This window comes from Coenobita brevimanus, chromosome 109 (assembly GCF_032717465.1).
Source record: "Coenobita brevimanus isolate Jiangsu-jjx chromosome 109, ASM3271746v2, whole genome shotgun sequence".
NCBI classification, from domain to species: domain Eukaryota; kingdom Metazoa; phylum Arthropoda; class Malacostraca; order Decapoda; family Coenobitidae; genus Coenobita; species Coenobita brevimanus.
In genome coordinates, this window is record NC_137062.1 from 32,470,137 (window position 1) to 32,483,413 (window position 13,277).

General features: G+C 41.9%; 1 protein-coding gene across 1 annotated transcript in view; it reads right to left on the bottom strand.

Moving 5' to 3' along the window:
* The window catches only part of LOC145417120 (uncharacterized), a 66,553-nt gene that overhangs the window by 25,823 nt on the left and 27,453 nt on the right, over positions 1-13,277 (bottom strand). The window contains exon 9 of the mRNA XM_080285902.1: positions 10,478-10,480. Within this exon, the coding sequence (XP_080142028.1) occupies positions 10,478-10,480 (3 nt within the window). The remainder of the gene's footprint in view (positions 1-10,477; positions 10,481-13,277) is intronic.

Here is a 13,277-nt window from a genome sequence, read left to right on the forward strand (position 1 = left end):
AACTCAGCATCCATGAGAGCAAGCACAAGACATTTTTAGACTAAGTTAGAGTAAAGAGAGAGAGAGCGAGAATAGGTGTATTCGTGTTCCTCTGGGTAGGGTTGTTTGTGAAGGGTGGGTGTCTGGTGATGGTTTTTGAAGGGTCCTGTTTGGCTGGAGATTTTTAGATGGCTGCAGTGGCCTTGTGTGTATAGGTAGTAGCTAGGTACAGTGTGAAATAATAAAGTACTGTAAGAAAAAAAAAATGTACACCCTGAAATAATAAATCTGAAAAAAAAAAGAAAAAAAAGAAAAAAGAAAAAAAGAGAGAGGTTGACGGCCACAGCCATTGGCGGACTGCGACAAGTGCAGGTGGTCGGAGCCGGTGACCTGTACTGTGAAATTCCATGTATTTTCACAGCACAGTTCCTTCTGAATGGGGGCCGTTTTAGAGGCGAGGAAAAAAAATGTATCAATATATGTTTGTGAAATTTAGTGCTGACGTGTAGTGTTATAGGCTTTGAATGGCTGTAGTTGGTAGGTAGGCAGTATGTACAGGATAAATTATTAACAGAGGAAAGGAGGAAAAATAAAAAAATGGTTGCCTGCTTTATTTTGATGGAGGTCACTTTATAAAGTGGTCAAGAGATAGGTCTAGTACAACTTCTTTGGTGGTTTGAATGGCCGTAATGCTTTTATTTCCTCTGACAAAGTGGGGCCAGACTGGTGGGTCAGTTGAACTAGTAATCAAGGAGACTCATTCCTATCTCAGTACTAAATTTCACTGTTTCATGGGATTAGTCTATTATGAAGAGGTACATAATGAGGTTGGGGGGAGGAGGCAGCATTATAACTGTGTGTGGAGGTCTTGTTGGGTTGTGGTGGTTTACGTGTTCGTGTTTTTCTGGACTGAGAGTCCCCGGGTTGTCCTGTGTCTGTATGTTTAGCCACGAGGGATTTTTGGCACTGAGAACACCAGCTGGTATTGTAGTGGTGTTGGTCTGGAATAGGAAAGTCATGGAGTTGATAATTTTGAAGCACTTATGTAGGGAGAAATATGTGAGGTTGTCAGGATTCCAGGGGCAAAAGTCAGTGAGTGAGCATCTGGCCCTTTTCACTGGACGTGGCCTGGTTATATAAGTGCCACCACATGAAGGTGTCTGCCCAGCACCGTATTTTTATAACAGTTGGTGCAAAAGGTGAGCAGTGTGAATTTCGGGGGTAGGGTTGCGAGAGGCAGACTGAAAAAAAAAAAAAAAAAAAACGAGATGGTCGTAGGGTGGCTGCCAGAGATTGAACAGCATAGACAGCGACCATTAGGTGACTGCGGCCGATGAATGCACATTGGAGCCTTCATGAACAATACGATACGAATGGTATAAAAGTACTGAATTGTTTCTACCGGCCCATCGTGTACACCTCAGTATATATGCATAGCTTTGAAATATGTATAAAGACATCATCTGAGATCTGATGGCACATTTTCCACACTATTATAAACTGAATATGTGTAAATTGTGAGTTTTGTTTGTGTATAATGCCAGCAATAAGTAATTCCTCATTTAATAATTGATGTATATTCCTGTAAATTGCTGATTCCGTGAAGTTAGGGTCAGGTCCCAGCAAGAGGGACTTTTTCTCCAGCATTTAAGGATCCTATGCAAGACAGAACTATGGATTGAGATAAGTCTTTATGTTAAATTTAAATTAATAATATTTTTTGACGAATTAACGTTGATCTTTCACAGCACACCTTTGAGATTAAGTAAGAAGCTTATTATGTGAAAAGTGTTTGTATTTTTGAGTGACATTAAAGAAACAGTGCTTAGTGAAAGTATCTTAAATGAGGAATTACTGATAGGGGTTTGCCAGTAAATTATTATTATTATTTTGACTAACAAGCAGTTTTTGAAGGATAAACTACGATATCCCTTGTTGGCATTAATACTACAAAGGAAAACAAAGTTGAGTGTTTATTCTCTGTGTTTTAGTATTTCATATAGTTATGTACTGTATTTGGCTTCCTCTTCTCCTTCTCCTCGTTGTTCTACTCTTCCTTCTTCATTCTTCTCTTCCTTCCTCCTCCCCTTATTGTATTAGGCTTCCTCTTCTCCTCGTTCTTCTCTTCCTCTTCCTCCTCCTAACCTTACCACCCTGCAACCCAACCTACCACCCCCACCCTTTCTATTCCTGTCATCCTTGTCCTGTCCTTCCATCCATGTCCTGTCATCCCTCTCCTGCCATCACTTACCTGCCCTGCACCCTCGCACTTTCCTCCCCTCCCCTACACCCTTGCTATTCCCTGCCCTGTCCTGCCCTGCCCTCTCCTGTCTTGCCACCCCTGCCCTCTCCTGTCTTGCCTGCCCTGCCCTGCACCCATGCACTGTCATCTCCTGCACTCTTGCTGTGCCCTGCCATCCTTGGCCTGTCCTCCCCTCCTTGCTCTACTTACCTTATGTCCTGCCCTGCTGTTCTTGTCTTGGTGTGTCCTGCCCTTCCATTTCTTGCTGTATCCTGCTTGTCTTGCCCTTCAGTCTCTTACGTCCTGCCCTGCCGTCTGTGCTATGTCTTATTGTGTCCTGTTTTGTCATACCTCTACCTGTCCTGCTGTCCTTCCTCTGTCCTGCTCCATGTGTCTTGTTTTGCTTGTTTTTATATATTTCTTGTATACTTTCATGTCTTAATATATGTTCTTCGTCAGGTGTTGTATATTAAGTCCTTGTTATAAGTTCATAATTTTATCTAAGTGCAAAATGTTGAATGTTATAAGTTACTTATATATGTATAGTACTTTGAAAAATATCAGAAAAAGAATAACAATAGACATGAATAGTACGAAGTTATGTCTCCTTCGTACTATTCATGTCTATTGGTATTCTCTTTCTGATATTTTTCGAAGTACTATACATATATAAGCAATATACAAAAAAGGTATATGTATATAATAAAGACATTGTAATAATACATTGTTTTTTTTTTTTGTTATTTTTGCACCTTCTTCACTTAAATGTATCTAGTGGAAATAAAACAATCTCGATAAATCGGCCAGAGAAATAAGGACTGGCAACCCCAAGGGGTGAGGGTTGCCAGTCCGTATTTTCGTGGCCGACAGGTTCTGTGCCCTACCCCAAGATGCTTCCAAGAGCGTGCCCTTCAAATCACTGTGTAGATGCCATGTCTTGTATTGCTCTGCCCAGCTAGTGCCAGCCAGAGCTATACAAGAACACATGGCATACAACAGTGATCAAAAGGGCTACTTAACATGCATTGCTAAACACTGTGTGCACCACGCAACGTGTGTTTGCTAAGGCATGTTAAACAGGAAGCAATGCAACATTAGTCAAAATGGCACATACCAAAAACATAGGCCAATTAACCCCTTCAGTATGACACCCTTCCTAAGCTGAGTAAAATCGTCTGGCAGCAGCAAGAATAAAATCATCTGGGACACAGCAACAATACACAGAAAAGGCGTAATGGTACTGAAGAGGTTCAAAAATACCAACATGGACTGGTTGTGTTGCAGGTTAAATATCAACAAAATCACATTCCACTGAACAATATTTACTCTTCACTAACGTGGCCCAATTTTTCATTCTTTTCCAGCTGTGTCACATAAGAGTAACTCGAGGCACAGAAAGGCAATGCTATTACTCATAATCCTTTTCACACTGTGCCTACCAACCTGTTTTAAGAAAGTTATAACTCGTAATTCAGGCTGGAAAGATTTAAAATTTTAGGCCAAGCTTTAATCTCAACCAAACAAATAAGCCTGTAAAAACTCAAGGCCATATTACTATAGCAATGTGAAGGTGTGGACATGCTATACCTACCTATAGCCAGACGCCTTAATCCTGTGAGGGTACATATCTCCTCCCTGTCCACTGCCATCTACCTGCCCTCCCCCCAAATTCCCCCCCCCCCTTCTCATATACCTCTCCATCTCTATCTCATCCTAAGCCCCCTGCCTCTCCCCCACCTCACTCACATACACCCTCCTAATGAAGCATACTCTCCATTCCCCCAACTTACACCCCCCTCTCATATATCTCTTCACTCCATCCCTCCATCTCATCCTCGGTCTCCACCTCACTCACATACACCCTCAATTTACACCCTTCTCTCTCAGGTACCTCTCCACTCCATCCTTCCACCTCACTCACATACACTCTAGTCTCCTACTCCCCTCCCCCCAACTTACACCTTCTCTCTCATATACTGTACCTCTCCACTCCATTGCTCCACCTCATCCTCAGTTTCCCCCTGCCTCTTTCCCCACCTCCACCTCACTCACACAAACCCCTACTTAGTCTCTCTCCATCCCCCCCACTTACATCTCCCTCTCTCAAACCTCTATTCCATTCCTCCACCTCACTCTCCACCCCCAACTTACACCGTCCTCTCCTATATATCTCCTAATCCCTCCATCTCATCCTCAGTCTCCCCCCTCCCTCTTCCTCCACACCCACCTTAACCACATACACTCTTAGTCAGTCTTGCTCTCCATCCCACTTCAATTTACAACATCCTCTACTCCATCCCTCAGTTTCCTTCTTCCCCCCTGCACCTCACACACATCAGTCTCTCACTCCATCCCTCCATCTCATCCTTGGTCTCCCCTTCCACCTCACATACACTCGTAGTTAATTCTCTCTCTCTCTCCACTCCATCCCTCGGTCTCCCAATTCTAATTAATAGAGCAAAGAACCAAATGACAATTTCTTACTAAACTAGTGGAATGTTGCCATAACCTACCTAAAAGTAACAGATCTTCGTTATTAAAAAAAAAAAAAAAAAATCAGAGATAATATGGCCTTAAGTTTTACAAGTTATGAAGTAACATTTCTCGCCTTTAAGACTTAGTTCCTTTAAAAAACCTTGGAATAGCACATTAAAAAATTACAGGGTTACTTAGGAACTGGTTGCCAGTTTATATACCCCTTGTTAATTTCTTGGTCACAAACAGACATGCATCGTAACTGAGACGAGCTGAAGTTTAAATTTACTGCTCATGGTCTGGTGCAAGTAGGCAACTAATAAAGTACTGTATGTATAAAATCAGTATCCTGTTCCTGGCCTACCCAGCCATTCATACCCAGGCAACTGGTCTCTTAGTCCACCATGACAGATGAACACTACTGCAGGTAATTTTTAGGGAACATTGTTCCCACAATGAATTAAATCAATATTTTATGCAAGGAAGAAGGAACCAAATGCTAGAAAACCTGGAAGACTGTTCCCTCCAACAAAAAACTAAGTTAAGTGCCAAATTAAAGATCTGTTCATTTTGAGATGCCTGGACATAGCATTAAAAAGACTGGAGGGTCATGGGCAGTAGGAAGAGTGAAAGGCAGTTCCAGAGTTGACCTGTTGCGTACATGAAAGAATGGGAGTAATGCTTAACTCCTGAATTAGAGAGCTGCACAGAAAGGGACGAGTTTGCTGCTAGACGGGTGCTATGCACCCGCCAGAGTGGTGGGAGGATGCAAGCAGACATTTCAGAGGGGCAGTGACCATTGACATAGCAACAGAAATGAGATAAACGTACAACAGTTGGTGTCACTTGGAATAAAAACTGGCACGCAGCATCACTAAGCAAAATGCCTTTTCAAATAATTTTTTTTCTGCACCAGGAGCATGGATTTATTTATTATTGTAATTATTATTATTATTATTGTTATTTTTTTGCTGCAGTTCTTTGGTTATGTGTCTAGTATTTTGATTAAAAGTTGCAGCAATACTTCACTCATTGGCAAAATAACTGACGCAAGATTTTAAGAAGTACGATTAATTTTACTACCTCCAAAATATCGGAAATTCTACAAATCCCTTGCCAAAATCAAGCTGTTTTTCGTATTAGAAAATGTCTAAAAGGCGAATAAGTGTACTCCATCAGACAATATTAAAACATTATACAGTATTAAAGAACCATTTATTGGAATAAAGAAAATGTGGTCAGCAGATATAAATATATAAGTAATGGATGTGGGATCATGAGGGCTCCAATATATTAAAACTTACATAAGTACTGAAAATTCAAATGATCTGACTGACTGGCCAGAGATGCTCCCACATCCACAAATACAGGCAGTGCATATACAGACGTCCTCGTTTAGCCACAGGTATGGCCTAAACTAACGGTATTCCCTCCATGCAACTGGTAATGGAAACTTTTGTTCCCTGACTAAGCTTTGTAGGAACACTTCTCAACTGACAGATTTGGAAAAAAATAAATTGAAGGAGAGAGGGGTTGCATTGTTTGATGATCCTTAGTTATGAGGTACAAATTAGTCTCCTTGGTTACTTCGTTTACTTTCCTATCGCTTACAAAGGTTTCAACATGCCTGAATCTGCCTTGGTCACCTAATGGCAACTCTCTAACAGTCTCCCTGTTCAGTCCCTTATCCCTATGGTCTCACTCTCTGACTTCATCCCAGGTCCTTTTTTTTAGTCTGCCTCTCACAACTCCACCCTAAACAATCCCAGCTCTCACCCTCCATCCTCTCCACATGTCCAAACCATCTCAATCTACCCCTCCTCATCACTACATGCATACATTCAAGTCCCATCCTATTTCTCAACTCTTCAATTTCAGTCCTAACACCCCTCCCAAGGTCTGTCATTCAAGGATGCACTACAAACAAATCTAATCGTTGTCATTTCTGTATGTCTGGGCCTACGAACATCCTCTTTCTTCACTACCCAGGTCTCACCACCATACAGCATTATACTCGTAACACATGCCACATACAAAGATCCCTTAGCACTGAGGGAGAGCCCTCGCAATGTCAGAAGGCAACAGCTCTCTGAACTTCCTCCAATCACTCCTTATCCTAGCCACTGAGCTAACACCAGCTGCACTTCCAGCACATAACATGTAAAAAAAAAAAAAAAAAAAAGTCACCATCAAGATCAATACTTTCATGCCTGAATCTCCATTTGCTCTCCCCCACACACTGCACACACCAAACCAGCATTTACCACAGTCTACCTCTAACACCTATGCATCTTATGCACCCTCTTACCAAACACTGAACAAGATGCAGTTACTTCCCACACCCCTGTCAGTAAATCACATATGGCCACACTCCCTCTGCTCTGACTGTACGGTCACCAGCCCTAGATACCATCAGCCTTGGTTACTTGTCGTATCATCCCTCCAATCACACTACACACTGTCATCAACTAAGACAAAAGGGAACAGGGATCTGTCAGGTTTGAAAACATGCTATAACAAATTTAACAGACAATGGAGAAGGTTGCCTTCATGAGGTGGCACAGTCTCCATGGTTAGGGCTAGTAGTTATATCAATGTGCTACAGCAACAAACGTCACAGGTACAGGAGACTTGCTTTCATAAGTCTCCTTGGTTACTAGTCCCTCACGTGGTTGGTGATTGTGATCTATTCACTTGATATACAGTGCAACCTCTAAAATTTGAAGTGCTTGTGGCCTTTCTGAACTACTGAAAATTTTGAACTTTTAATAAAACATTTCTGTGGCTGTCTTAAGGCCCGTCCAGACGATCGAGCAATGCCCGCGGGCACAAGCGAGCAGTTTGCCTGTTGACGGGCTCACCTCTTGTGCCCGCGGGCAAATGTGTAAAGTCCCGTCCAGACGATCGAGCAATGCCCGCGGGCACAAGCGAGCAGTTTGCCTGTTGACGGGCTCACCTCTTGTGCCCGCGGGCAAATGTGTAAAGTCCCGTCCAGACGATCGAGCAATGCCCGCGGGCACAAGCGAGCAGTTTGCCTGTTGACGGGCTCACCGCTTGTGCCCGCGGGCAAATGCGTAAATTGCCACGGGCAATTTACGCATTTGCCCGCGGGCACAAGCGGCGAGCCCGTCAACAGGCAAACTGCTCGCTTGTGCCCGCGGGCATTGCTCGATCGTCTGGACGGGCCTTAAATTGCCACGGGCAATTTACGCATTTGCCCGCGGGCACAAGCGGTGAGCCCGTCAACAGGCAAACTGCTCGCTTGTGCCCGCGGGCATTGCTCGATCGTCTGGACGGGACTTTAGTTCCCACGGCTTAGACATGCTTTTGACACAAGCACTGTACTCTGGGCTAACTAGCTGCTTCAGGCATCCTGTTTTCCAATGTTAACCCTACCATTTATTTCAAGGTAATTATCAGTACAATACTTGCTACTGTACAAACCAGGAACCATTTTTCCTGCACATTTCCCTTCCATCATCTTGTGAATGCCCCCTTGTTCTAAAACACTTTGCAGCTGTATTCATATTTACCATCAGTCAGTAACTTGTAAGGGATAGTAATTATGCATTCATTTATTTACGTAAAAACTACAGTGCTGTACATGAATATTTACATCTTTCAGCAACCACCATCCACTCCTTGATGTTGCACTGCCTACTAACTCCATTATTTTTTTTTCTGCCCTCTTCCTATTTCTCCCATCCTTCCTGTCACTTTTTATTACTCTTCTTCTTTTTTCAGGTGGCTTTACATCGAGTAACAAGCCTAATGGTTTCTTGTAAGCCAGGAAACCATGTACAATGCTGGGTGGTAACCATATAAGCAACCCATATGTGATGCTACACTTTACATATTGTGCACTGCTCACAGTTTACTTTATGACTTTTTTATGATAATGTACACTTACTGCATGTCTGCATTACTTTAAACTTGCAGTCATATTGCAGTCTCAGTGATGCAATACATGAGTACATTGTGTGTGTGTGTGTGTGTGTGTGTGTGTGTGTGTGTCTGTGAGAAACAAGTGGAAAAAGATGGTGGCAGTTAATATCTACTCAAAAATACAGTGCACAGTGGTTTAACAGTAATGCAAATACTCTATGAGAATTACAGTATATTACAAGACTGCTGCCAACCAACAATCACACTTATGTCAAAGCAGATTGTTTATATTACAGCCGGACCAACGTGGTGCGATGCTAGACTTTTCATGTTGTGCACTGCTCACAAAGTGCAAAGTCATCACGCTTACTTCAACACTGAGTCAAATTAGTTGACGTCTGACAAGTGGTGTTCCGTGGTGGTGTGTGGTTAAGGAATATTTACCATAATTTCACTTGACAAAGAACTTAATCTTATCACACTGTCTTGTCATGACATACTCTGACATGTTTAACACCACCACTATCTTTGTAAATATGTACAACTTATTTACTCTAGTTTCAGGCAGTACAGAACCGACTACCTTCACTTTTTGGTCTTATATGGCTGTCTTCATCACCACAATCGGTTCACAATACGTACACACTCACTGAGTACTGGTACTTGTGGCTGCACTGTTGTTGCACTGTGCCTTTCACATCACTGTACTAATCAGCAGAGCTACAACACTTTGAAGCCACAATTATGGTGAAATTCTAATATGATAAAACAGATTAAAAGAACAGATTCTTAACCACGAGGAGGAAGGGAAATGTTTATCATGGATGACCAGACGCTTTACAGTGGGGTCATTAGTACTGGTTAAGTATAGGTGTCAATTTTAAATGCTAAAGTCTCCAGTAATTTCAGCTAACTGTGGGAAAGAAAAACTTATTACAGTATTTGAACTTAATTTATTACAGTATTTGAACTTTTGAGGTTGCACTGTAGTATTACCTACTTCTTCCTTCAACTCTATCCTTGTTTGTACTCTGTCTCTCTCCCTTCTTCCTTTCCTTCCTGTCACTTTTTATTTCTTTCCACTTCAGGAGGTTCCACACTGGGTGACAAGCCTAACGGTTTCCTGCAATCCAGGAAACCATTTATAATGCTGGGTGGTAACCATATAACCAGATTAAGGGGTTTTGTGGAGCCTGCTATGGTGCCCCTGTTTGCTGGGTGGCGATGCAAATGCAGTCCTGGGCACACACTAATTCTGCACTTCACGACTACCATATAAACCAGTCAGGGAACAAAATGACCACACTACCTGCATTAAAAAATAAAAATAAAATAAAAAATAAAAGTTAACAAGCACTTTCTGTATATACAACTATTGTTCTTTTTCCACCTTTCCAGAGAGCTTCTTTGTGACTGGCATAAACGAGGACTTTCTGTATACACAACTACAGTTCTTTCACTTTAACTTGGCCAAGACTTATCTTTTAGCTGCTTACTTCGCTTCTGTAGGAAAAAAATACAGCAATGGCTCTAAATCTTTGCCACAGCACTTCTTCATGACTAGCATCACTAATTTTAACAATGTAGCTAAACACAGTTCAAAGATGGTAATTTTATGTCAAAGTTAAAATCTTCCTAAAGCACTTCTTCATGACTAGCATCACTAATATTAATGTAATACAGCTGAACATTTAATATTCCGACTAATTTTATGCCAGAGCTAAACCCTTCCTGGAGCACTTCTTTGTGACTAGCATGGTAATTTTAGGCCAAGTTAAAGCAAAATGAGAGAGACAGTTTTAACACATTACCAATCTTCTTGAAACATAAGGAATTTTACTTGACGGCTGGGATGGTCTTGCCGCCTTGATACCTTCTTCACACAAATCAACTCACCTCCTGCAAATACAGAAAAAACATTAATTGCTTGGTTTTCATAAGATGGGGATAAACCACTCCTGAAACAAATGCTACATTGTGGTTTTTATGGCACCACACACCTAAACCCACTACACCACCAGGCACCTCAACACAGCAACCTAACACTAGATCACAAGACACCTAAACTCACTAAACCACCAGGCACCTCAACACTGCAACCTAACACGATCACAAGACACCTAAACTCACTAAACCACCAGGCACCTCAACACAGCAACCTAACACTAGATCACCAGGCACCTCAACCCACTACACCACCAGGCACCTCAACACAACATTAATACAGCTAAAGACACTACATCATACTCCTGGTGTGCTTTTTTCATCTGTCTATCTATTGCTATCTATATATATTGTTAGATGTGCATAAACTAAAACATTTACGAGAAAAGTAATCCTAGAAACAGTATTTTAAAGTTTGGACTACATAAGAAGCTAGAACTGTAAACACAAAATCCTTCCAAACGATAACTGAACAAAGTCAAGATCCATCACTGAGAGATGCCAGGACACAGCGTTTAAAAGACTATCACAGGCAGAAAGAAAAGCAGTCACGAGCAGAAAGAAAGAGTCGCAAGCAGAAAGAAAAAGTTGCAAGCAGAAAGAAAAACAGGCACAGGCAGAAAGAGAAGCACTCACAGGCAGAAAGAAGACACTCACAGGCAGAAAGAAAAAAAAGTCAGGCAACAAAGTCACAAGTTAATGGCAGCTCTCTAACACCTCTTCCTTAGCTATTTATTTTTGGATATGACTGGATAGTGGCCTTCAGTGCATTATATATGCAGAGTATGAAAGTATTTGAAGGATTTATGTAGCAGAAAGGGACAGTAAGGTGTAATAAGCAAAATAAATCACTTACGAAGATCTGTTAGGGATCTTCATTAACTGACCAGAGTACGAGGCAGACTGAAGAGTACGACAATATGGCAGAAACATTCCATTAAATTGCAGACTAAGCTCCACCATACCCTTTTCACCTTCTAACTCTTCTTCGTGACTAGGCTAAAATTTGTATACTCTATTGTCACAGCTCCCGTAATACTGCATTCCCTACGCCAAGATTTTCTTTTGCAACGTACGCAGCTCAGAGGTAGAAAAGGCAATGCTACTGCTCTATATCCTTTGCACATCGCTTCATGACTAGCATCAAATTCTAGAGTTAATCTACTGTCAACTCAGCAATTAGGATGGAGGTGGAGGAGCTCTGGGTCACGTTACAGTAAATTATTTCCTTTTTTCAGCTTAAAACACACAGCTCAGAGGCGTAAAGACAATTCTACTGCACTTCATTCTCTGCAAAGCACTTCATGACTCATTAAATTTTGGTGCTAATCTATATTTCCAGAACCTTTTATGCAGGTCAGGAGAGGTGACGCACATTAAAGGGTTACACGTTCCCTTCAAACCCACTACATAAACCCCCAAAAGGAGGATGGTGAACTACAGCAGGGCAAATTTAGCCTTCAGTACACTGGGTTCACATTCAGCTGAGCCTTAACTTTGTAGTATAGTCATCGTATTGTTTATAAAGCCTAAAACATGCTTGCGTGTGTCGGCCTTTTTCTCCTAACAGCAGCTCTCCATGCTGCTACATCTCTGGCAGCCTCCCTACTCAGTTCCTTATCCCTAAGACCACACTGAAACCTAAGGTCTTTTTTGGTCTGCCACTCAGCTAATAATAATCTATACAGGCAAACAAATTAATGCCGTACAAGGTAGCCACAAACAAATCACCTCAAAAGTCACCCTGTCCCCTGCCATTTCACTGCCTTCCCCCAACATACACCTTCCTCTCTCAGTACTGCTACAGTACAGTACTAAGAACTCCACCAGTATCCAAGCCTCTCACTATAACTTTAACTTTAAAATCACCAGCTCCCAAACTTGGATAGGCTTGTAAAAGGAAATTAACAGAATATGATGCTAGTCAAGAAGAGCAATGGAAAGTATAAAGAGCCACAGCATTGCATTTTTCTGCCACTGTACTACATGAAATAAACTGCACAGGACAAACAAATATATGGGTCAAGTTAGAAATAAAATTAAACCAGACTACATGGAAGGTGTTTGGTACAGAATAACATGATACAGGCTTACAATTTTGGTGTGCAGCAGAGTGTTTCCCCCTGGAACATTAGTTGGCATGGCGGTGGCTGCCTAACCACCTTATTTCCAAACTTCAGATGTCCTGCCTCCAACTGCTGAAACAAACATGTCTTAGTACAACTGATAATCACAATATGTTTACTCTTGCTAACTCCACACATCACACAAATTTATCATCCACTCCTTGTAGTGCTGCCTTTTGCTTCCTTCACCTTTATCACTTTTTCAGTCTGCACCCCTCTCCCCATATTTCTCCCATCTTTCCTGTCACTTCTTCACTACTACTCACTCTACTCTCCTCTCCTGGTGGCTTTACACTTGAGTGACAAGTCTAATGGTTTCCTGTGAGCCATGAAATCATTTACCATAATGGGTGGTAACCTTATAACCAACCCATACATGCTCCCTATGTATCAAGTTGGTTGACAAGAGTGTTTGTGCCCCTCCCAGTAAAAACCAACTCAAAGACAAACGGCCACCGCTTACAGGATTAAGGCGTCTGGCTACTGATAAACAGATATGAAAGGGCATAAATGAAGGCAATATCTAACCCTCCCAGTTATGACAACAGAACTGTTCCAGAAAAAATTTCCTTCCCAGACTCCCCTAATGGAGGATGGTGGACTGCAGCAAGAGGGTAACTTCTGCC